The 26,539-nt window shown below is 42.2% G+C and overlaps 1 protein-coding gene across 3 annotated transcripts in view; it reads left to right on the top strand.

Moving 5' to 3' along the window:
* The first annotated feature begins 529 nt into the window (after positions 1–529).
* The window catches only part of Shroom2 (shroom family member 2), a 1,329,704-nt gene continuing 1,303,694 nt past the window's right edge, over positions 530–26,539 (top strand). For all 3 annotated transcript variants that reach the window (XR_007830199.1, XM_051142109.1, XM_051142108.1), the window contains exon 1: positions 530–789. Coding sequence is in view for 2 of the 3 variants with exons in the window: in XM_051142109.1 (XP_050998066.1) it covers positions 625–789 (165 nt within the window). In the remaining variant the exon portion in view is untranslated. The remainder of the gene's footprint in view (positions 790–26,539) is intronic.

Below are 26,539 nucleotides of genomic sequence, written 5' to 3'. Positions count from 1 at the left end.
CTCTTGGTTGGAAGGTGCTGGCCTGCGGCTACTCTGAACCCGGTCGCCTACGGGTCCCGCCTAGTCGGGTATGGACACTTCCGCCACCTCACCTGTTGCACCCGGCCTCCGAGGCGGCGCCTAGCCCGCCCCAAGCCTCTCGGCGCTTTTTGAGCTGGGAGGGAGGGACCTTGGGACCTCACGCCCGACTGCTTCCAGTTGGGGCAGGTTTCGCTGGTCCAGGAGCGTGCGCCTAAACACCTATCCGTTGAGTGTATAAGAGAACCCCAGCTTTGGACCTGTAGCGCAGTCAGTGCGTACCCCCGTGTGCGCGCCCCCGCCAGTGCTGGCTCCCGGGCACGCGCCTGCCCCTCCCCCTCCCCTGCCCATGCTTGAGAGGAGCGCGCCTGCTCCGCCCCCTCCCCGTGCCCCTCCCCGCGCCGTTTTCCCCGCTCCCTCCTGGCCCGGCCCGCGCTGCGCTTTCCAACTTGCAAAGCAAGTTCAGTGGTGGCTGGCGGCGGCGGCGGCGGTGGTGGCGGCGGTGGCCCCAGACGCCTAGAGGCTCCTAGGTGGTGGGCCCACTTTTGCTTCCCGGAGTGCATGGGCGTGGGCCTTAGCGGCTGGAGGGGCTGAGTGCCCGGCGTCATGGAGGGCGCCGAGCCCCGTGCGCGGCCCGAGCGCCTGGCCGAAGCTGAGGCGCGGGCGGCCGACGGCGACCGCCTGGTTGAGGTGCAGCTGAGTGGCGGCGCCCCTTGGGGCTTCACCCTGAAGGGCGGCCGCGAGCATGGCGAGCCTCTGATCATCACCAAGGTAAGGGGGCCCTCGGGGTCTTCCCCGTGACAGTCCTGAGGTAGTCCTGATCCAGAAGGCTTGTCGGGGGGTTCGGGGCGCTGGATGGGGCGTCCGGTTTTCAGCCTCGCATTCTGGGGCGCGTCTGCCGGTGTCACCTGTGGATACTGGGGTCTGGTCAGCCATAGGTGTACGGTTCCGGCTCCATCCTGATTACTCCCCGGCAGCTCCCAACCTTGCCGGTAGTTTCAATGGCTCCTGTTCCGGGTCTCCTTCCCCTCCCCCTCTGGGAAAGGGCCTGGCAGTCCCCTTGTAACTCCTGGCCTGTCCAGCGCTGGACCTACACCTGCGTGACTGCCAGGAGATGAAGGTGGAAAAAAACATTCCCAGGATCCAGGGAGTGGGCACAACTTTCCCCACTTTTGTTTGTCTGTTTAGGGCCCCTGGTTGTCACCCTTTTGATCTGCACCGGTTTTCAGTCTGAAACCTATCCTAGAAGCTGCTGCCAGCCAGCTTCACGATTCCCAGGAGCTCATCAATATTTGCTGACTTTCGGCTTCCTGTCCTACATCCACGCACTCTGGATACCTATCAACAGTTCTTGAAACTTTTCAGCGTGCCTCTAAAATAGAATTTGAGTTCCGATAGTACTTTTTAAAAAGACCTTAGTCTCACTTGGAGTTAGTGAGCGTGAGTCAGTGTGCATGTGTCTGTGTGTGTAGGTTGTTTTAGAATTGGAATTCTCTTTAAAAAGCAGTCCATCTCGATACTTACCAACTAAACATGTATAAACCTGTACAAACAAACAACAAACCAATCTCTCAGGTCTTCTGGTTAAAAGGAACTCGGAGCCTGTTCTCTAGGCAGAGTTGAGTCTTACCAGTCCTAAGGGCAAAGTACCCTTTAAAACGTAAATATTTCTGGTTCCTAGAAGGTGTTTGAAAGTGTGAAGGTGACTTACAGTTTTCCTTATCTTCCACTCCAATTAAAGCATGAAGAAATTTGGTGACTCTTAATTCACCCCACTGGTCATGAATTTGGAAAGTAGAATAGTAGTAGTGTTTGTTGTTCAAACAGCAAATAAGGCCTTAAATCAATCAATCACCTCTCCCCTGCTATGAATTTAGCCAACACAGAATCCTTTATATCAACCTGGATTTTTTTTTTTGAAAAAATTTTTTTTTCAAGAAAGGGTTTCTCTGTGTAGCCTTGGCTGTCCTGGACTTGCTTTGTAGACCAGGATGGCCTCCAACTCAGAACTGCCTCCCTCTGTCTTCCTGAGTGCTGGGATTACAGGTGTGTGCCACCATGCCACCTGGCTTGGACGGTGCTTTAAATGGAAAGGTTTGCTAGCGAGATTTTTGCCCTCCTTTATACAAAATGGTCCCAGTTTTGCAACCTCTACGTGCTTGGTGGCCTCCTGGCTCTCTCTGAGCTTTTTAGAAATGAAAGTAGATGCAAGACAAACTCTGTCATGCTATGCTGTACTACTGAGCTATATTCTCACCGCTGTATAGTTTATAATCATGCTTCATTATGAATGAAAAAGTATCGCTTCATTGCTTAAGATCGTTGGGATGTGGAACAACTTGCTGTTTTTCTATTTCTGTGCATATATAGATATTCATGTGCGGTTGTTCCTCTGCATATGTGTGTATTTTCGTCACATGTTCTACTGTATAGAATTAACAGCATTTAAACTACCTATCGATTCTTTAGTATTAAGACTATTAGTGGATGGGGCCAGCAAGATGACTCAGTCCCTAAAAGCCCTTGTCGCCAAGCCTGATGACCTCAGTTTGATTTCTAAACCACACATGGTAGAAAGAGAGAACCTACTCCCAAAAGTTGTCCTCTTACCTCCAACATGAACACCATGGTGTACACACACACACACACACACACACACACACACACACACACACACACACAAAGTAAAAATAAGAACAACAGAAAGATTACCAGTGGTGCTTACTTACAACATGAAATCTGGTAATTAATTGCCACATTATTTAAAAATGATGGAGGGCTGGCTGGAGAAATGGCTCAGTGGTTAAGGACAATGGTGGCTTTTCCAGAGGACTCAGGTTTGATTCCTGGCACCCACATGATGGCTTACAACTCCAGTCTGGCCTCCAAAGGCACTGTCTGCTTGTGGTATGCAAACACCCATTCAGACAAACATTCATACATGTGGAATAAAACAAATAAAATCTCAAAAAATGATGAAGGAAATGTATCTGCTTACAGCCACTTACAAGGTAGAAAAAGACTGTTCTGTGGATACTAGGGAAAATTATTCTTCAACTGGAATTCACTTTAATCCAAATTTTTGCTCTTCCAGTCACTACTGAAATGTCATTGATGCTTACTAAATGTTTTTTTGAAATAGTGTTTTCCATTAAAAAATTCTATGCAATAGATGTTGGATCCTTGGTATATCACAAGGATTTTCTGATAATTTTTTTCCTGATAATTATAATTATTATGTTTTAAAAATTATTTTATGTAAAGTATAATTCTAACTGTTAATATTTTTTTCTGTTTAGCTGATACTGACTGGGGAGTAGCTTGATTAATTTAAAAGGACACATTCTTTGATGATAATGTAACTATCATTTAAAGATCTCATATGAGCACATATCTTAGAACTGGGAAGGGATGGAGATGTAGCTAGTTGGCTGAGATGTTGTGTATCATCTTCAAAGGACAAAACAAAACTAGAAGAGCTAGCAAAAATCAGGCTGATTCAATCAGGTCTTCAACTGGAGAGGTCTCATTGGCCCATTTTGTGGATTTTAACAGCTATGGCTAAGTGAGAGTAAAATGGTGGACTCTGAGGTCATAGACCTGACAAGTCCTAGGCAGAACCTTGAAAGTCAGACTCTCATCGTGAATATCAGTCTTGCTTCCTGTGCAGTAGATGCTATCTGCTTGTGACTGAACTCTCTTGCTGTGTTATTTATACTGAGTAACTCAATGCCATCTGTAGGGTGACAGTTTTTCCACCTTGGCACCATTGCCATTCTGTTGTGGGGTCTGTCCTGTTCATCATAGTGCGTTTAGCTGCTCCTTTGGCTTCTACCTACTGAAGGCCATTGGCATCTGCCTCCAGGTATGACAATCTGAATGTCCCCAGACATTGCTGCATGCTCCCAACCTACAGTTATGAATCACTTTGTTAGGCTCGTGGTGTGTCTACCTTTGCTTTTAAAGACTTTGGGCTTTTAAAAAAATTCTTTTTGAGAACATTGGCTTTTTGGTGGTGTTTGAAGGCTCTTGGCATTTCCAGTGTTTTCATGTAGGTCTGTTTTTCTTTTTGAGATGAGCTCTTGGCTCAGAGAAAAGGCTTTATTTACACAGTAAAATGCAAACAAGTACTTGCCTCATCTGCATTTTTGTAGTTGGAGAAAAGAAATAGAGAGCTGAGACTCCCCAGTACTGTACTTTATGCGCAATCAGAATAAATGCCAAGGAAGGTCTGATTTTTTTCCCCCTTTTGGATCTAGTTTGAAGTAAAAGAATATTAACTTCCCAGAAGAGTAATATTCATAGAACTTCAGGTGCATGCCTGAAACTCTACAAGACCTCTGCTGAAAGATGATGTTAGGAGTCCTAGCTAGAGTACATTTATACTTATTTATTTTGGGTTTTTTGAGACAGGGTTTCTCTGTGTAGCCTTGGCTGTTCCGGACTCGCTTTGTAGACCAGGCTGGCCTCGAACTCACAGCGATCTGCCTGCCTCTGTCTCCCAAGTGCTGGGATTAAAGGCAAGTGCCACTACCACCCAGTACTAGAATATATTTATAACAAATAATTTGCAGCTTGAAATCTTTCTACCATAAGCAAAATGTACACACACACACACACACACATACACACACACATGTCCCCCACAAAAACTGAAAAGAATAAAAACACCATAAAGCCCATTTTCATTCTGATATTGCAGAAAGAACAGGAGTAACCTACAGTTTCTAAGAGGTGTCATGACTTGGTAATATTGAGAGTACACATGCGTTCAGGAATTCTCAGGGCACCGAAATATTACAGTTAATTTCTATTTAGCTGAGTGAGATTTGCAGATAGGTGAGCCACTGTAGCCTGCTGGGTTGTTGTTATTGCTTTTTTCTCCCTGTGTCTCCCCCCCCCCCCCCTTTCTTTTTTTGCTATGTTCATTATGGAAACAGGGCTTTGCAAATACTCTACCACTGAGTGACATTCCCAGCTAAGTCTTGCTGGTGTTACTGCTTCCTTTTTCTATCAGTTTGGGGGAGGAAACCAAGTGTATTTCTATGATGTCACCCACTTGGAGAGTTACATCTGCCAGCTGGGTGGGTATCAACTGCAACTTCAGGAATGTTTATCAAGGAAGAAGGAATGAAGTCCCGGCCGGCCCTGGCTATTCCTCATTTATTAAAGCCCCTTCCCCCCTTAAGAATGCCAGAAACTGCTAAGGACACATCCATCAGGGCCTGGCCTAGCTTGGCCTTGCTGGCAAGCTCCTTTGCGAACCTAGTTTTCAAATTGTCTTTGGGTATACATCCATCTTGATGTGTGTGTTTGTGTATGTGCCCTAATGTGGTATAGGATACTTGGAAATGTTTTATAGACAACTTTCACCTTGCCACCATTTCAGGAGGTCCTAGCTAGCTATTTTCCACCCCATCTGGATATGAGACAGCGCTCATCCTGATTCTGTGAGCATGGAAGTCAGAATCAGGACAATTTGGACATGGGTCATATGTTAAATGTTGCCTAAGACCCAAAGAAGCAGAGGGTCTAAGGCACAAGGACAAGCGCTTGGTGATAGGTGGGTGTGTGAGGCCCCAAGCATATGTATAATAATACTACCTTAGTAATTGAAAAAGGAGTCTCCAGTGTAGAGGCTATGTGGAGTTAAGGTCAAGGCGGCCTGGATCCAGAGATGTTAGAACAGTAGCCCAACCTTGTACCTTTTTGTTTATTTGTTCTCCCCCCTTAACCCCCGCCCCCACACACAGGGTTTCTCTAGGTAACAGCTCTGGCTGACCTAGACTCATTTTCTAAGAAGACCAGGCTGGCCTCAAACTCACAGAGATAGGCCTGCCTCTGCCTTTCCAGCGTGCAGGAATTAAAGGCAGGCTTACTTGTTCTTTTTTTTTTTCTTTTTTTTTTTTTTTTTTTTTTTTTTGGTTTTTCGATACAACATTTCTTGCTTTGTAGACTAGACCAGGCTGGCCTGGAACTTCCAGTGATCCACCTGCCTCTGCCTCCTGAGTGCTGGGATTAAAGGCGTGTGCCACCGCCCGGCCACTTATTTGGTCTTTAAAAAAGATTTATTGTTGTTTTATTTGCATGACCTTTTTGCCTTCATGTAAGTGCACTGAGTATAGTGCTCACAGAGGCCAGAAGATAGGTTGGATCAGGAATTACAGAAGATTGTGAGCTGGATCAGGAATTATGTACAGGAGGTTGTGAGCTGCCTTGTGGGTACGGGTGCTGGGAACTGAACCTGTGTCCTCTCCATAGAGCCCCGGTGGGCCTTAAACTTGGTGTGTAGAGAAGGATGACCTTCAACTTTTTGTCCTCCTGGCTTCAGCTAGCTCTATTGCTTGGTCTATGCCACCACAGCTATAGGATTTGGTGCTGGGGATTTTGAGAGATAGCTAGGTACTTTAGCAAGTGAGTCAGGGTCTCACCAAGCTGGCCTGGAAATCTGTGTCAAATTGCTTGAGTCTCTGAGTGCTGAGATTGTAAGTGTGTGTTACTATGCTTAAAGGGGGTTTTTGGTGGTGGTGGTAGTGGGGCTGCTGCTGCTGCCTCTGCTGCTGCTGCTGCTGGGAGGGGAACTCAGAACTTTCTACAAACGAGGCATGAAGTTATAGTTGAAGTTTTGAAAGGGGGAAATCATTGAATGTAGTGGTGGAAAGATAAATGTAAACTTCTGTCTGGATCTTGGTTCACTTCTGTGTGCCACACAGTTCACAGCAGGCCAAACTACTAGTTTGTTAATGTCTGGGAGTGCTTGGGTCTCCTCCCCACCCTCCACCCTCACCTCCTCACACTAGGGTGCTAAGGTCATATAAATCCTCAGAATTGTAAATCCCTGTCTCTATACAATGAGCGGCACAGCAGGATTTGGAGTTATTAGAATGGGTGTAATTCTAAAGACATATTTGTAGTGAGAATTCATAGTCTAGTTAAAAAACACTAGGTAAGTTTTCTTTCCTGTGCTGAAAGGCCTTTTCACTTGGGAGACCTGCCTTGCCAACTGGCTTTCAAATACATCTTTATTACCCCTTCCAGCTTGCAAATTAACTTGGCCTTGTGGAATTCTAATCCTTGTTCCTTCGGAGATGTTTTAGGCACTGGGGGTGGGGAGCCAGGCACAGTGCCTAAAGATGTAGTCCAAGGTCTTATAGCTGGAGGCTTTCAGGTTCAAGTCATGGAGGATTCTCCCTATGGGAGGCACGAGAGTATGTGACTCACACCTATAAATCTAGAGGCTTCCACCATTACAAAAGGCTATAAACCTGAGCTATTCCTCACACTTCTGTGCTGTGCTGAATTCGTTCTTCCTGGCTGAGTTAGGAGTATTGCTTAACATGTCTTAACATTTATCTTTTGGGAAAAAATAAAGGCAGAAAGCTAGTTTGTCCAAGAGTTCCGTGTCAAATATTAAATAGTAGTTTTCACTTGAGATGGGTTTTCTTAGCACTGTGTATTTTATGGCTCTTTACTTGGTAGAACTTTTAAAAATGCATTTTGGAGTTATCTCCTTGTTGTTTTGAGTTGTTTTGTGTCAGCATGCAAATAGGCTTGAGTTTATGGCCAAACTCTTAAGCAAAGGAGGAAAGTCCTGGGGTCTGTAGATCTTTCCTTTGTATGCCAGGCAAAGAGGAAACATTCCTTTTTTTTTTTTTTTTTTTTCAATTTTATTTTTTGGTTTTTTGAGAAAGGGTTTCTCTGTCTAGCCTTGGCTATCCTGAATTTGCTTTGTAGACCAGGCTGACCTTGAACTCACAGCGATCCGCCTCCTGAGTGCTGGGATTACAGCCATGTGCCACCATGCCTGGCTTTTTATTATTGTTGTTGTTGTTGTTATTGTTGAAGTGGTAACATTCAACAAGGTAATTTTAGGGTATAAAGGCTGAATGGACTTTTTATTCAGGCTTTTACTTTCAGACACTAGAAAGGTGTGGGGGCAGGCTTTATAGGAGAAATTGTACAGGATTTGGAAGCATGGGCTCTTTTGATATATGTGCTGATAATTTTAACCCACAGGAGGATTCTGAAAGACTTCTAGTAGGACATAACAGCTGGATAGGGAGTGAGGGGAGTTGGTGGTATTTGGAGATATGGTTCAGGTTTCTTTTTATACTGAAAAATATTTTTCATTTCACTGATTGTGTTTTTCTACTCCCTCAATCCCTAACTCTGTTTAGATCCTTCTCACCTCCCTACCGACCCATTTTTATGTACACAAAACACAAAAACAGAAATCAAACAAAAGACTAATAAAACAAAAAAAAAAAAAAGCCCAAACAAAGCAAAATGAGACAAAAAATCTATTAAAAAATATTATTGAACCCCTACCCAGGTCTAGCCAATGGACAAGACAGTTGAGTGGAGGTGGGGACTGACTTTCACACAAACTTTGGTGCCCCATATTTGACTACATCCCCTTGATGGGGAGGCCTGGTGGCACTCAGAGGAAGGATAGCAGGCTACCAAGAAGAGACTTGATACCCTATGAGCATATTCAGGGGGAGGAAATCCCCCTCAGTCACAGACATAGGGGAGGGGAGTAGGGGGAAAGTGGAAGGGAGGAGGAATGAGAGGATACAAGGGATGGGATAACAATTGAGATGTAATATGAATAAACTAATAAAATATTTAAAAATAAATAAATTTTAAAAATGTTACTGAGTTAGTTTTGTATTGGCCAAATACTCAGGGTCCTCCCTGAGGTGTGGTTAATATATCTACTGAGACTTCTTTGGAGAAAACCATTTTTTCTTTTGCTAGTTGTATCAATTCTTCTTGGTTAGGAGTAGAAGATTGTGTGCAGTACCAGTCTCTTTGAGTTCGTAGGTGCATTGGCAGGCCCTTAAATTCTGACAAATGGGTAACTATGGTGCCTATTAGCATATCAAAGCACTTGCTGGCCTCTTAGAGTCACAAATACCTGTTGAGCATCCTGGCTCTTCTCACCTTACAACTTTTCTGACTCCTGGGCTGCTTCTCATTGTTCTATAATCCTGCCATTTCTGCCATGCTTTCTCTTGGCCTCTTCTCTTTTGCCTCTCCTAGTCCTCTTTTTGATTTTCTTCTCTCTGTTTTGCTCTTGTTCCCCATGCCCCTTATGGCCATGTTTGGTCTCTTTGCTCTGGACTCTTTCAGATGCTCCTGGCTGTTGTCTTCCTCCTATCTACAATAAAAACCTTCCCTTTAACTGCACCTTGGAACAGTCAAGTCCTCACTTTTATACATCTGGTGTCAAAACTCCCACTTTATATATGTGTCAGTCCTGTTATGTCTAGAATACACTGTTTTCTTGGAGTTGTCCTCATCTCATGCTCTTACTATCTTTCTGCCTCCTCTTCCACTTATATGCCCGAGCCTAAAGGAGAGGGCTTTGATGAAGCCATCACATTTAGGACTGAGGGTTGTAAAGTCCTCCCAGTTGTGGGTCTCTGTGTTAGTTTCTATATACTGTAAGAAGATGATGCTTCTCTGATGAGAGATGAGCAAGGCACTCATCTATGGGAATAGCAGTATGTCATCAGGAGTAATTCTATTTGGCAGAATTAAGTTTCCCCATAGGACCATGACTTAGGTTCTTTTTTTTTTTTTTAATTTATTTATTATTATGTATACAGAGCTCTGCCTGCATGTACCCCTGCAGGCCAGAGGAGGATATCAGATCACATTATAGATGGTTGTGAGCCACCATGTGGTTGCTGGGAATTGAACTCATGACCTTTGGAAGAGCAGTCAGTGCTCTTAACCACTGAGCCATCTCTCCAGCCCCCAATGACTTAGGTTCTTATATCTTATGTCTTAGGTTCTTAGCCACTTAAGCAGTGTCAGGTATGAGTTCCATCTCATGGAGTTGCCTTAAGTCCTACCAGAAAGTGATTGGTTACTCCTATAATATATGTGTCACTATTGCACTAGTTTATCTTGCAGGCAGGTCAGTGTTGGAGGTCACAGGGTTTGTTGCTGGGAGATATTGATGGTTCTGTTCTAATAGGATGCAAAGTACATTCCAGTACCATGAACACCAATTAGTAGAAATGAAGCTTCTAGTTAGGCACCAGCTTAATGTCTCCATGTCCAATGACTTATGTATCTTCATCAATAGGGACTTAACATCAGGTTGCGTGGTTCAGCTTTGAGTTGGGTTTCCAATTCTTAGCATCCATTTGAGGCAGCTCAAAACTGCCTGTAACTCTATTCCCAAGGGCCTCCATGCCCTTTTCTGGAGTCCATGGGCACCTGATCTCACATGTGCACACAAACCTCCTATATTCACATAACTAAAAGTAATTCAAATAAATCCATAAAAAATATTTCTGGGGGCTGCCATGTGGTTCAGTTCATAGCATTTGCCTAGAGTGTGGTTCCTTTGGTTCAAAGAAAAACAAAACAATATTAAAAACAAAACCAGTATTGGATTCAAGGAAGGTCTATTAAGACTTCTTGGGAAAATGTGTATTAGTGGAGGGATGATAGTATATCACTTAAAGAAAACCAAAGCCAGAGTCTTGCTGGGTGGTGCATGCCTTTAATTCCAGCACTTGTGAGGAAGAGGCAGGCAGATCTCTGAGTTCAAGACCAACCTGGTCTACAAAGTGAGTCAGGACAGCCAAGAGTCAGAGATATACAGAGAAACCTTATCTTGAACAAACAAAAAAATGAGGCTGGAGAGATGGCTCAGAGGTTAAGAGCACTGTCTGTTCTTCCAAAGGTCCTGAGTTCAATTCCTAGTAACCACATGGTTGTTCACAACCATCTATAATGAGATCTGGTGCCCTCTTCTGGCCTGCAGGTGTACACATATACATAATAATAAATAAATAATTTTAAAGAAAAAACAAAATCAAGCAACCCCAAACAAAAACAACGACAAAAAAACAAACAAACAAACAAAAACAAAAAAACAACCCCTCCCCAAACCAAACCAAAAAGAATCACGAAGGCCAGATAATGATGTACATGCACAATTGTAGCACTGGGGGACTGGAGTATGATGGTGGCTTGGCTACTTAGTGAGAATCTATAAAAACTGGGAGATGGGGAGTTTAGTCAATGATAGAAAAAAAAAATAATTGAAGCATATGAATTGCAAAGAAAGAGTACCCTCTCCTGCCCTGCATGAGAGACCATGACTGTTTTGTATTTTTAATTCCGAGAGTATTAACTTTCAAGCAATAATGACTGCCTGTGTGGGAAAAAGAAAAAAAAAACAAAACAAAACCAGTGCACTAGACTGGCTAGGAATGGCTGCGATTATCTTTTGGCCATAGGTTTTAGATCAAAAGCAAATTATGAAGGTCATGGAGAACCCAAGTGGAGTTGATTCTGTGTCCTTGTAGAGCGACAATTTTACTTATTAGCAGAAGAAGGGAGCAGAGTGCTTATGGGTTTTGTTGTTGTTACTGTTTGTTGTTGAGATAGGATCTAACTATGTAGTCCAAGCTGTTCCAGGTTGCCCTGGAGTGCCGGCAAGCCTTCTGCCGCCCTTCTGCCTTGCCTGTTTAGTGCTGGGAGAGAGAGGGAGAGGAAGAAGATATTCCCAACCCATCTTTGTTTCTGTTTTTGTTTTCTTTTTGAGACAGGCTTTCTCTGTGTCGCCTTGGTTGTCTTGGACTGATTTGTAGACCAGGCTGACCTCGACCTCAGAACTCAGATCCACTTTTGCCTCCTGAGTGCTGGGATTTCAGGCATGCTCTACCACGCCCTGCTCCCACCTTCGTTTTATGACACAAGCTTGGGTCATCTGGGAAGAGATATTATCTCAGTTGAGATAAAACTTCCATCAGAATGACCTGTAGACAAGTCTGTGGTGCATTTCTGATTGGTTATTTGTAGGGGACCCAGCTCACTGTAGGCAGTACCACCCCAAGGCTTGTGTGAGAAAGTGGGCTGAGCCAGCCATGGGGAGCAAGCCAGTAGGAGCATTCCTCGTGGTGTCAGCTTCAATTCCTGCTAGCTCCAGGTTCTGCATGAGTTCCTGCCCTGTCTTCTCTTCATAAGGGACCTGTAAGATGAAATAAACCCTTTCTTCCCCAAGTTATTTTTGTTTTTTGTTTTTTTGTTTTTATTCACAACAACAGAAACCAAACTAAAACACCCTGAGGACCACGTTAACAATTTTCAGTGCTTAATATTATTTTGTTTTGTTTTCTTTGTGGTGGTAAAGATAGAGCCCAGAGCTTCATGAATTCTGGGTTAATAGTTCTCCCGTTGAGCTATATCCTCAGTTGCAAGGCTTTTATAGCTTGCTTTCTATATTGACTTTTAGTATTTTGTAGTGCTGAGGATGAACTTAGTGCTTTGTCTATGCTAGGCAAGTGTTCCCCTGTTGAACTATAACTTAGTCCTGTTGTTTGGATGGCAAGCCTGTGGAAAGGATAGAGTACAAGCATATTGTTCCTGTATAACATTTTCTTTTCTTTTTAAAGATTTATTTATTTATTAGTATGTATACAGTGGTCTGCCTGCATGTACACCTGCACACCAGAAGAGGGCATCAGATCTCATTATAGATGTTTGTGAGCCTCCATGTGGTTGCTGGGAATTGAACTCAGGACCTTTGGGAGAATAACTAGTGCTCATAACATCTGAGCCATCTCTCCAGCCCCCATGTATAACATTTTCTTGCTAAGCAGTGATGATACATGCTTTTAATCTCAGCAAGTAGAACTTTGAGTTTGAGGCCAGCCTGGTCTACAGATCAGTCCAAGACAACCAAGGCGACACAGAGAAAGCCTGTCTCAAAAAGAAAACAAAGTGAGTTCCGGGATAGCCAGGGCTGTTATACAAAGAAACCCTGTTTCAGAAGACCAAAACAAAACAAAACAAAAAAGAAAGAAAGAAAAGAAAAAGTTTTACTGTATTGTTTAATTCTTCTGCAGTTATTATTGACTATAACTCCCCAATGATGACATTTCTCTTCATATATATTTATACACACCAAAGTAGCTTTTCTTCACTTTTCAGTATTGGAGTTTATCTTGCCACTGTGATGGTGGTCCCTGTTCTCTGTTTTCTGCAGTGCATAATATTGTAGAAGTAAGGTCAGCCCTTTCTGATTCGTGACCCATTAGACTTTCTCTAGTCTTTTTCTCTTTTTTAATTTACTTGTGGTTATGACTTTGGGAGATGTTGTTTAACCTTATCTTACAATCCTTCCATTGTGCTTGAAATTGGTGGCCTCATTTTTTTTATTTCCAAATTTTGTTTCATAGTTGTTGTTTTTGTTTGTTTCTTTGCTTGTTTTGATAACATACTGATCTTATTCGGTGGCTAATTTTCTTGCCTCATAATACTGAGCTGGTTTTCAAAACTTCATTTTCCATAAGGATTTTTTTTTTCTGCAGTTGGCTTTTATTATTTGTTTGGGTTTCTTTCTTTCCTGGCAGAAGTTTCTTCAGTGTCTAGTGTTCTTTGGATATCCACTGAGATTAAAGAGCATATTACCTTGAATAATGTACAGAGGCCATATGCATGTGGATGAGTGACCAACCAGTGAGGCTGGGTTTTTTTTTTTGTTTTGTTTGTTTGTTTTAACTCCTGGAAGCTAAAACCTCAGGCTGTTTCTTATGGTAGCATTTACACATATTTTTATGTAGAATGGACTGCTCAGCTGAATGAACAAGATAGAAGAGTCATTTGCGTTCTCTACTCTGGCCATAGCAGTTCTGGCTTGAGGGAAGCCATCCACTAGAAATAAGTTGGCAGTGCCAGCCTGTGGTCAGAGCTAGTTATTTTGCATGGTTCTTTAGCCCCCCACCCTCCAGTTTGTTAATCTAGAATCATTTCTGTTTTGTTGTACTATCATGTGGATTAAATGAGACAGCACGTAAAGCTAGTTCTAATTAACTTGAATTCGTTTTCTTCCTTCTATCCCCTATGCATCCCTGATTGTAAAACTGAGAAATTAATAAAAAAAAAAAAACATGGTTATGTATCAAAGTTTTTTACTGTACACAAAATTTGAGCTGGATTTTGCATGGTAGAAATTTAATATGTACCAAGGTGATTTTTTACTACTTATTAGTATTGGGTTCATTGGTATACATTTAAGTGAAAGATATATCTAATTTGGGAATGTTTCTCTGAGGTGGGGTGCTTACCTAGTGTGTGTAAGGCTCTGGGTTTGAGCCAAAGCAGTGCAAATTATAGATACATGAATAAATGAAAGTAAAAGCTATATCTAATATTAGCTTCAGTCTATTGTTTGCCTTTTGTGTAGCTCCAGCAGTGATTATAAATAAATATTATAATAAAGTAATACTTTATTGTAATACAAATGAACTATAAAGCATTTTGCTAACTTTGTAACAGTGTGAATGGTCTTTCAGATCAACAGCTGTTTTCAAACCTGATTTTTTTCAAAGGTAAATGAAACTAGTGGGAAGGATAAAGACTAAACATGCTTGTGACGCCAGGCTCCATTTTATCTCACGCCTTTATTTATTTGTTATGAAAATCTTTGAAGAAGTTGGATCCACAGGGGTGGTGTGGACATGCTTTGTGGAAAAAGTCCATGGAGCTGCTTCCTAGTGTTGGGCTATGTTTTTCAGCTCCCCGTGCGGCTAGGTATGGCTATGTGACCATCCTCTGTGAAGTCCAAACAGAAATAATGTCTGCCATTTTATCCTTTATCCTCCCCCTCCCATAGATACCTTCTTTGCCTCCTTGGAATAAAGATAGTCTTAGAGCAGAGCTTTATCAACATAGGTCCTTGAATGAATAATGAGGTGGCTTCCCAGAGCAGGGTCTTTTCTGTGTAGACTTGGCTGTCCTGGACTCCCATTGTAGAACAGGGTGGCCTCGAACTCACAGAGATCCACCTGCCTCTGCTTTCCGAGTGCTGGGATTAAAGGAGTGAGCCACCATGCCCGGCTTGACATGGTCATTTTTACTAGTACTACATCACTAATGCTACATGAAATAAACTATCATTGTGTTTTGGTTTCTGGATTGGTTAATAAGTCAGGCTATTCTAACACTAATAGAAAGTTTTCCTTTTAACAAATTTGATCAAATGACAAAATATATAATGATTGATACCTGTGTAGGCGGACATGATATTTTACTTTGTTGAAAGAATCACAGTGGTTGTCCAGTTAGCACACAGCTTATTCCCCACATACTTAGTTTGTAATGGGTGACTTCCATACCTGTGACTTCTTCAACTATAGCCTTTCCTTTTAGTCAGTAATTTAATTTTATCTAGTGTTGCTTTTCCTCCAGGTTTGCCTTTGCTAGCTTGGGAATTCTGTAGAGGAAGGGCAGAAAGCTGGGAGAATGCCTACTGTAATTAGCCCTTGGGTAGGCTTGGGTGATGTAATGATGCTAGGGTTGTACCTTTGACCAGGCAGTGCTCTCCTTTTCTTAACCACATGGCTTTAAGTGTAGGACGTATTGCAGGGGAAGGCTACTTGTTAAATGGTCATTAACGGAGCTGCCTTCATCAGATTAGCTAATTATAATCCTGAGTGGCAGACTTTTTCTTCCCTTGAGGAGTAATAGCATCACATAGACACGTGAGTTGGATCAGCAGTCAGCAGGTAGATAAAGATAAGGGTCCTAAATATCTGGAGGAGGTGTGAAGAAGTAGCAGAAAGCCCTTTCTGCATTTATGAAGTATGTAAAGGTAGTTCCTTGTCTATAGCTCCAGATTCTTTATCTGATGAAATTTTACCTGTATGTTAATTGTGGATATGTTTGTAAATTGGTAAGCACAGTGATATCTATCAGTGTATATTTTACATATGTTTGTAAAGTTGTATGCATAGTGGCATGGTGGTATTTTAATGTTGCCTGGGGCTGTACTTCCTTGAAAGAGCACTTGCTTCATATGTGCAAAGTCTTGGGTTTGATCCACAGTCAGCACACATAGACAGACACAGAAAATACATTGATTAGTAGCTTAAACATAATATGGTCCTTGTGGAAGTATAGCTATATTTATTTTTTTGCTACTCAGGATTTCTGTGCTGGAAACAGTGAAGACTTAATTATTAAATGCTTGATGATACTTATCTTAAGAATCACATTGTTAAGCTGGGTGTGGGAGCACAGAAACTGTAATTCTCAGCCCTTGGGAAGCGGAGGCAGGAGGATCAGGAATTCAAGGTTAGCTTCAGCTATTATATAATTAGTTTCAGGCTACATAAGGTCATATCTCAAAAAGGAAAACAAACAAAGAAAAAAGAATTATACTGCCAAATCTTTTGATTCAGAAGACAGATCAAAGTGAATTTGTTTACTTTGAAATGTTAAAAAAATGACTTTGGAGGCTGGAGAGATAATGGCTCAGTGATTATGAGCACTCACTGCTCTGGTGGAGCTGAGTTTGGTTCCCAGCATCTACCTCAGATGGCTTACAGCTACCAGTAACTCCAACTCGAGGATCTGATGCCTCTGGCTTCCTCAGGCACCCACACACATGTGGCATACATATATACACAGAAGCATAAATAAAATTTAAAAATCTATAAAAAATTGATACTTGGGCCTAGAGATGTAGCTATTTGGTAGAACACTTGCCTACTGTACTCAATCAGTCCCCGGCCCTAAGGCTTGGGAGGACTGGGAGTGTGGGACAGAATATTTTGTTTTTGTGGACTATATTTTTAAAATTTTCTCCATAGTTATATTTAAAGAGAAACCCCCTAGCTTCTAGAAAACAGTAGTTTAAGTTGATCAAATATGTCAGTCTTTAAAACAATTTTATTTTTGTTTTCTTTTGTTTTTCTTAACATTTTCATTGTGTGTAGAGGGCCTGAACTTGAATGAAAGTTTGGAATGAAAACATCTGGACTTGAAAAGACCAACTTGCTGCTGCTCCAGTCATATTTATTTTATGTTGACTTAACAACAGAGATTTTATACAGCTGATCCCATTTAGGGGTTAGGAGCTGGGAGTGGGGGAGTTGTTTCTGCTCCCCCCAACCCATTTTCAGTGGCTGGTGTTTTGGAGAAAAGTAATTAAAACCACATACCACTCTGTATAACTGTGAAATTTTTACCATTTTGGCTCCTGGGGATGCAAGCCTCTATGTGCCCTGACGAACAGCCGGAACTTGCTTTGTTTTTATAGGAGTTTCATTCTCAAATTACCCATGCTGTAATTGCAGTTCTGAAGATGTCTACTTCACATGAAAAGTCATTGTTTCTGTTTCTTTCCAACTATTTTCACAGTGGCCTCTTACTGACTCATTTCCTTTGTACCCTTCTGGAATGTTGGTTTTTCTTGAAGGTCTCCTTGCTTATATAGGTGGTCTTACTCATGCCCTTTCTCATTCCTCCCCTTTCTTTCTTTTTTCTGTGTAGTCTTTATTGGCCTGGGACTCACTGTGTACATCAGGCGGGCCTCAAAGTTATGTCAATTCTCTTGCTTCTGCCTCTGAAATGCAAGGATTGCAGGTGTGCTATGCCACCATACCTAGACTTCCAGAAATAAAATATTTGTTAAGGCAACTGTCAACTTCTCATGTGTAGCCGCTCCTTGGCTTCTGAGCTCTAGGGTGGTACGTAGTGTAGCTGAGGCTTCACATGCAGCGTGAGCCAAATGGAAACCGTTACTTTACCTTTTCTAGCCGCCTGAATTTTGAATCTTGACCACAGGTTTATTCCTATATGTATAAATCATCTTTGATAATTCCATCTCATTAAACTTCTGTAACTAATTGATCATGAACATATATTTGTTACATGTTCTTCCTGGGGAGATATTAAGAAATATCTACTCGCTGGGTGTGGTGGTGCACGCCTTTAATCCCAGCACTCGGGAGGCAGACGCAGGCAGATCGCTGTGAGTTCCAGGCCAGCCTGGTCTACAAAGTGAGTCCAGGAAAAAAAAAAAAAAAAAAAAAGAAAGAAAAAAGAAATATCCATTCATTGACTCAGGTAGAAGGGCATGGACACACCACAGAAAGGATTCTATCCAAGTCCCTCTTGATGACCAATGAGTTTATTGGTATTATTTCCCTGTTTTAGCTGCTTCTGAAGTCTCCATCTGGTGGGTGGGAGTGTGATTGGAGAGAGGTATGGTGCGGGATAAGAGAGACTGTGGCCAAGGAAGGCCAGAGAAGAGCAGAACCCAGCAAATATGAAGGTAGAAAGGCTAATTATGAGGTACACCTGACACACAGAACTGAGCTTTTGCCCTGGACAAGCCCAGAAGGGACTTTATGGCAAGGATTGTTTTGAGGATTTCAAGTTTCCACTTGGTTGTACGAGTTTCTTCTAGTACAGTGGTCCTCAACCTTCCTAATGCTGTGACCCTTTAAAACAGTTCTTCATGTTTTGGTGACCCGCCCCTTCACCATAAAATTATTTTCATTGCTACTTCATAACTGTAATTTTGCTACTGTTATGAATCATCATCTAAATATCTGATGGACAACCCCTTGGTCATGACCCACAGGTTGAGAACCACTGTTTAGTAACTAAAGTTTAGTGATTATTGTTATTTTGTATCATCTTAATTGAAGGTGTGCCATATGGCATCTAAGTTTCTTTCCTTGGGGTGTCTAGGAAAGGAAGGTCTGAAAAAACTGGTTGGTTTTTGTTTGTTTTGTTGCAACAGACTTTCACATAGTCCAGGCTGGTCTTGAACTTCCGATCATCCTGCCTGTATCTTCTAAGTATGGAGATTACAAGTATGCGCCACCACACTCAATTTTCCTCTTGATTTTGTTTAGTTATGAAAAGTTGATATTATATACTTAGTAACTCCTCCTACCACCCTTTTAAAAGTTACCTTTAAATGTTATATGTATGAGTGTTTTAGCTTATGTCTGTGCACTGCACCACTTGTGTACGGTTGCCTATGGAGGCCAGAAGAGGGCTGGTTCCCAGGAAGAACAGTCAATGGTCTTAACCACTGAGCCACTTCTAGGCCTTCCCTCTTTAATTTTTTTTTCTAAGATGGTATATTAGTTACTTGCAAGATTGCTACTGCAACCTGACACAAACAACATCCGGAAGGCTTTATTTTGGCTCTTAGTTCAAGGATTCAGTCCATTATGTCAGGGAGGTTATGGTTATAAGGAGCACGATGCAGCTAGTCACATTGCATCTGTAGTCAAAAAGCAGAGTGATACATCTTTGTGTTTGGCTTGCTTTCTACTTTTGATTCAGGCCAGGATCCAAGCACATGTTCAGAGTGAATGTTCCCACCCCAGTTAACCTAATCTAGATTGTTCTTTACAGGCATGTCCAAAGGCTTGTCTCCTATGTTATTTTGGATCCTGTTAGTTTGACAATCAACAGGAGGAGGTCCCTTTCTGTCACAGACCTAGAAGAGGGGAATAGGGTGAAAGAGGGAGGGAGGGAGGGGGAAATGGGAGGATACAAGTAAGGAGATAACAATTGAGATGCAATCTGAATAAATTATTTAAATAAAAACAGATGGGATTATGCAATATTTGTTTCCCTGGCTGGCTTTAAAGTCCTGGGTTCAAGAGATTCCCCTGCCTTAGTCTTCCCAGTACTTACAAATATAGGTGTCAGCTACTATGTTCAGCTGAAATTCTCCCTTTTAAAGTGTAGGCTTAAGTGGTTTTTTTTAATATATAAGTTCACTAAACCCTGCAGTTATCACTTTAATGCCCAAACATTTTCATTACACCAAAAGAAATCTTACACCTCCATTAGAAATTTCTGTCTACCCTCTACCTCCTGTAGCATCCATTAAGTGATCTTCTTTCACTATGTATGGGTTTGTCTAGTTTAGGTATTTCATAAAAACAGAATCATGCTATGTGGTCATTTGTACCTGGTTTCTTCACAAAGCATAATGTTTATGAGGCTCATTCATGTTGTAGTATGCACTAGTGCTTCATTTCTTTTTATGATCCAGTACTATTTCATTTTATGAATGGACCACATTTTGTTTTTCCATTCATCTGTTGTTGATATTTGGGTTCTTTCCACTTTTGGAGTGTTATGAATGATGCTGCTCTGAACATTTATTTACTGACATTGTCTAGACACTTTCATTTGCAGAATTTTTCTTGTGTTTCAAGCTTGTTACATTCTCCCCTACCTCCATCCCTCAGGCATGTTATCTGTGAGACAGTTTGCACAGAATTTTAACTAGCAATTTAAAAAAACTGCTGGGGCTGGTGAAATGGCTCCTCAGGTTAGGCACTTGCTACTCAAGGTTTGCAACCTGAGTTCAATCCCTGGAATCCTAGCAAAGATGAAAGGCGAGAACTACTCTACAAAGTTGTTCTCTGCTTTCCACACATATGCTATTGCATACCCTCTCCACTACAATTTTTCAAAAGCTATAGAATTGGGGATGAGTCCTTGCTTAGACAAACATGCCTACTTTCCTTAGGAAGACAGATCTGTTATGAGGGGAGACTGCCCTCACTCATAATGCTGCCGTCATATGGGGACAGGAAGCAGTTCACATGTCTACTGTTCAGGAAACAGGAAAGTAGACTTAATCTTCTTGCAAGATAGACAACTTTCTTTCCCAAGGGTGTGTGTCAGTATCCATTCTTCCCATGGCCCAGTTGGAAAATGCCTTTTTTGCACCATTAAGTGATCCTAGAATCCCATTGGGGAATGAGTAGCTTTCTCTCTTTTTTTTTTATTGGTTTTTTTTTTTTTAAGATTTATTTATTTATTATGTATACAATGCACATCAGATCACATTATAGATGGTTGTGAGCCACCATGTGGTTGCTGGGAATTGAACTCATGACCTCTGGAAGAGCAGTCAGTGCTCTTAACCACTGAGCCATCTCTCCAGCCCGAGTAGCTTTCTCTTATCCCTTCCCTTCTCTTCCCTCTTTAGAACAACCAACAACTCTGCTACAAAAGAAAATGCAAAATGTAAACTATGCTTCTTTATTGTGTCTGGTTATGTTTCACTCCACATCAGAAGAGAACTACCCTAATAAAGTTGTTCTTTCTAGAATTCAGGGTTATTGAGTGCACTGTAGAGTTTCTAGTTTTCCTTTGAATATTCCATTTATGTGTTTGTTTTTGGCTTTCTGTGTGCTAGGATTTCAGTTGTGTGCCATCATGCCTGTCTTTATTCTTTATTTGTTTATTTTTATGTGTGCTTTTGATGGAACCCAGAGCCTTGTGAATGCTAGATGTTAGGCAAGCCCTCTACACTAAGCTATGTCCCTACCCCCTTTCTTTTCCCTTATTGATTGATTGTATTTAGTATATGTGTATGAACACGTGTGTACTCTTCTGTGCATGCTCATGTGGAGGTTGTTGGTTGACTTTGGATATCCTCCTGGGATTCATCTATCTCTGACACCCCAACCCCCACTGCTGGGGTTACAAGTGTATGCCATAATACCCAGCTTTTTATGTAGGTGTGGAGGATTTCAACTCAGGTCCTCATGTTTGGACAGCAAGTATTTTACTCACTGAAACATCTCCTCAGCTCCTCACTTATCTTTCAGCTCCAATTTTATAATAAGTCTGCCTGATTTGGCTAAGTTTATGTTTAATAGGTATGAGCACAGACTCCAGTGTCCTGGCAAAGGTCGTGCTAGAACAAGGCTCCAACCTGGGTCTTAGAGCACATTAATGTATAACTCTTCCTTCCTGGTGACTTAAAAATGCAGTCTTTTTAAAGATCAGCTTTCAAGGTACGAAAAAGAACTTCAGGGTTTTATGAAATGCCATGCCCTCCTCCATTCTTAGCTCTGTAGAAAGTACCAGAAGTATCACTGTAACAATAGGTGGGCTTGGGATGTTTCTAATATACAGCAAACATTTTTATGAAAGTCCACAGAGTAAATAGTTTGAGGGCTGTAGACCACTTTCTCCTCTGTGCCTATATAACCAGAAATAGTTATAGACAATATAAAAGTGAAAGGACCATGCAACAATTAAACTTTATTCACAAAAGTAGGCAGTGGAGGGTGGAGCTGGAGAGATCTCAGTAGTTAACACCACTTGCTGCTCTTGCAGGGGACCCTGGTTCAGTCCTCAGCAACCAATAATATTTGTAGCTCCAGCTCCACCAGGACATCTGTCCCTTTCTTCTGGCCTTCATGGGCATGTGGCATGTATGTGGTGTACATAGATACAGGTAGGCAATACTCTTACAAAAAATAAAAAATCAGCAATGTTTGCTGATACTAAGCAGAAGACTTTCAGTGTGGTTCCTGCCAGATCAATAGCATCAGTATCAAATGAGGATTTGTTAGGATGAAAACTTTTGGACCCTACTGTAGAATTAATGGACTCCATATTGGAAGAATTAAGCCAGAGTATTCTACTACTGACTAGTTTGAGAACTATTACCCTTAGGAGATAAGGCCATTTGTATGAGAGTAATCATTATTTGATTTTTCAAATGTTTTTTGTTTTGTTTTGTTTGTTTTTTGAGACAGGGTTTCTCTGTGCAGCCTTGCTTGTCTTGGAGTTATTCTGTAGACCAGGCTGGCCTTGAACTCACAGAGATCCACTTGCTTCTGCCTCCCAAGCACTGGGATTAAAGGCTGTGTGCCACCATCGCCTGGCCTTTAAAAAAATGTTTTTATTGGCATTTATTATGCATACTAGATTTCACTATGATATTTTCATATATGCACATATATTTTGATAATCCTTCCCCCATTAACCTCTGTCGTTTCCCTTCTAGTGATTCACTTCCTCTTGTCAGCTAGTCCTCCTCCTTTTTTATGCCTTAAAAAATGTCTTTTTGTGACTCATTTAATTAAAGTTGCTTACAGGAGTGTGGATACCTTACCAGTGTCCACTGGAAAAAAAGACTCATCTCACCTGCAACCATTAACTGGCTATAGATCCTTAGGGATGGGTGTATCTTCTCTCTTGTACAGGTAATCACAGCTGCTTTGAGTTCAAGAGTGGAGCATCCATATCATGTTTCAATATTCTGTTCTATTCCAATTAAATTCTTTTCACGTCATCTTTCACACTGTTCCCTGAGACTTGGAGGGGGTGATATAGATGTCGCATTTATGACTGAGCATTCAATAGTCACTTGTTTTCAGCACATTGACCAGGTAAAAATCTCTGCAGTTACTACTGCCTATTGGGAAAAACAAAAGCTTTTCACCATAGCAGATAGTAGCAGTAATATAAAGGGACAAACATAGTTATTTTATTTTTTAGGTTTAGTTTTCATAGTGTGTGTGTGTGTAGCCATGTACATTCAGGTTCTTGTGGAGGCCTATGGCATTGAATTCCCTTGAAGCTTGACTTAAGGGTGGCTTTAAATCACCTAGCATTGTTGCTGGGATCTGAACACAGGTCCTCTTCAAGAGTAGTAATTGCCTCTTAACTGCTGAACCATTTTTCCAGCCCTAAACATAACTATTCAGAATGTTATTTGATGGGCAAAACCTGTCCATTTCATCATTAGATATTTCTCAAGTCTGTGTAGCCTGGAATTCATATTTCTGTCTTAGTCTTCCTAGTGCTGGGATTACCGATGTGGGCCACCAAGTCCAATGGAAAGAGTTATTGTCATGTGAAAAAGCATGGCTTCTGGACCCCAGAAAGCTGAATTTTAGCAACTGGCAGCCCAGACAGTCTGGTGCACACTGGAATAAATTGATTTCTGGAGCGAGAGTTCTGGAGCAGTGACTCCTCTTCCAGAGGACCCAAGTTTGAGTCCCAGCCTCCACATGGTTGCTTACAAATCATCTGTAATTCCAGACCTTTCATGGGTACTGCACAAATGTAGTGCACAGACATACATGCAGATAATGCATCCATACATATATTTTTGTTGTTTTGTTTTTCGAGACAGGGTTTCTCTGTGTAATAGCCCTGGCTGTCTTAGACTCACGATGTAGACCAGCCTGGCCTTGAACTCATGAAGATCCTCCTGCCTCCTGCCTCTGCACTACCATGCCCAGCCACATTTTTAAAAATAAGCAAATAGTTTTTTTTTTAAAGAGCTGATTTCTAATACAGTGCCTTTCTCCACGGTAGGAGCAAACAGGAGGTGTCAGGGAACCTTTTCTAACTACAGCCTGTACTTCATTTGAGGTATTTTGCAAAAGGAATTGTGAATGTGGGAAACTGGAGATGTATGTGGCTTCCTTTTGTTTCACGAACTTTAGCCAGAGTGCCTGTTCCAGTACCTGCATTCACATGCGTCTATACACACATGGCTTTACTTATCCTAGTATCTCACATAAACTGTGAACTGCTGAAGAGGCCAGGGTTTTGATGTGTGAAATGAAGGTGGGTTGAGGAATGCTGTACAGTACCATTCACACACAGTGATTTGGATAAGGAATGCATGGAGCAGATTGCTGGCCACAGGAGAAAATAGAGTCATAGGATCATGAGTTTGAAGTCAGACTGGGCTATATATAAGACTCTGTTTTTAAAAGGGGGACACACACACACACACACACACACACACACACACGCACGCGCGCGCACACACACACACACACACACACACACACACACACGCACACACACAAATCAAGGGCAGGTCCAATGGAAGGTCCTGGATTCAATCCTCAGCATGGAAAAAAAAAAGGCTCCATGTATTTTACCTTTGGATTACAAAGCCTGGGCTCTTGAAAGGCTTCTAGGGGTCCCATGCTTTTGTCTGTTACTAGGATGGCCCAGCATGCACTTCACAGTTGTCACTGCTAAATGCTTTGTGCACGCCTATGTTGCTTTGGCTCTGGATCTGACCCATGGGCGGACAGGCCTTGGGGAAGAGGTGAGTGCTTTTTAATAGGCCTCATATTTTCACACTAACTGAAGGGATCTGGAGAAGGAGAGGCCATGGCAGGCAATAACAGATGAGGTAGGAGGAGCAACATCCTTTTTGAAAGGCACCGAGAGCCATGGAAAGTTTGATTTTTCTAGTATGCTAGTCATATACTTCTCCCCTCTCCCCCCCCCCCCCCCCCCCCCCCGCCACTGACCACCAGTACCATGGACAGTTTTAAGCAAAGATGTGGGAGCCAGGACTACTGGCACCCGGTGTAAACAGATGCAGGGTTGTACAGAGCATCAGGAAACCTTGGGCTGCTGGGGAGGAGAAGTGTCCAGGGATTCAAGAGTTACCCTGAGGCACTGTTGGGAACACCTGACACTTGGATGGAAGATGCTGTGTGGCTTTAGACTCTGGTCTCTCCATTTAATTTCTCCTGTATCCTGTGCCAGATAGAGCCAGGGATGAGTAGGGTTAGTCACTGCAGTCCTGGCTACTACATCTGCACCATGTACTAGACAGGCAGCAGCTCCTGAAAGTTCTGGGTGTTTTGGTGTAGGCTATACAGGCCATGAGTTTCTCTATTTCGTGATGCACACCTGTAACAGGTGTTCTCAGGTGCCTCAGCTGGGGGCTGAGCCACGCTAGGGCATTGTCCCTCCCAAAGGTTCCAATCAAACAGGCAGTGTACATTTTCTGTGTTCAGTTCCAATAGCTACCTAGAGGAATGAAAACTGAGCTTATCTAGACCCCTGAGTGTTGAAGTGACAGGTGTGTGCTGTCAGGCCTTTTGAGAATATGGATTATTACAGAATAGTTTTCTAAGTGACACATTTGGGTCACTTTAATATAAATTTTCATTTTACCCTCCCCACTTTTTGCTTGGTAATTTGCCTTATTTTTATCTCTTTTTGAGGCAATCTTGCCATGAAGCTTAGTCTGGCTAGAACTTGAAACACTCTTGTCTTCCCCTCCCAAATGCTAGAATTAAATTTTCTCTTTTTAAGGGAAACACTGTGAGTCATAAATAAGAATGCAGCAGACAGGGCTGTTTTCTGTTAGGTTTCTCTGAAAGAGCCTTATCTGCTTTTCTTTTTGAAAATAACATGCAGCCAGCTAGCTACTCAGGTGGAGACTGGATACCCTAATTATGATTTCAGTAACACAAGAAGTGACAAGATGGATAGAGATGTTGCCTGTCGCTAACACAGTTAGGAAACGTATCAGCCAGGAGTAGACACTTGAGGCAGAGACAGGCAGATATTTTCAAGTTCTGGGCTGGCCCAGAACTGGAACATAAGTGAGTTCAGGCTAGCCAAGACTACAAAGTGTAACCTACTCCCCCTCCCCCCACTAATTAATTAATTAACATCCTGGTCCGAACTTCCTCCCCCTCCTCTCCTCCTGTCCACTCCTTATGCCTCCTCTCTTTTTTCTCAGAGAGGGGCAGACCTTCCATGGATATCAACGCACCTTAGCCTATCAAGTAGGACTGGGTGCATCTTTTGATGCTAGACAAGGCCATCCAGTTAGGGGAAAGGGATCCAGAGGCAGGCAACAGAGTCAAAAACAGCTCCTGCTGTTAAAGGTCCCCCATGAGGACCAAGCTGTGTATCTATTACATATGTGTGGGGGTGCCTAGAACCACCCCATACATGCTCTGGGGTTGGTGGTTCAGTCTGTCTGAGCCCCTATGGGCCCAGGTTAGTTGATTTTGTAGGTTTTCTTGTGGTGCTCTTGACCTCTTTGGATTTTTCAATCATGCAGCTGATGGAAACACATGCAGAGATCCACAGCCAAACATTAGTCCAAGTGAGGGGAATTCTTTTTCAATTTTATGTTTTCTTGTGCTGA

Source organism: Acomys russatus, chromosome X (genome assembly GCF_903995435.1).
Source record: "Acomys russatus chromosome X, mAcoRus1.1, whole genome shotgun sequence".
NCBI classification, from domain to species: Eukaryota; Metazoa; Chordata; class Mammalia; order Rodentia; family Muridae; genus Acomys; species Acomys russatus.
This window is presented reverse-complemented; position numbering and strand designations above follow the sequence as displayed.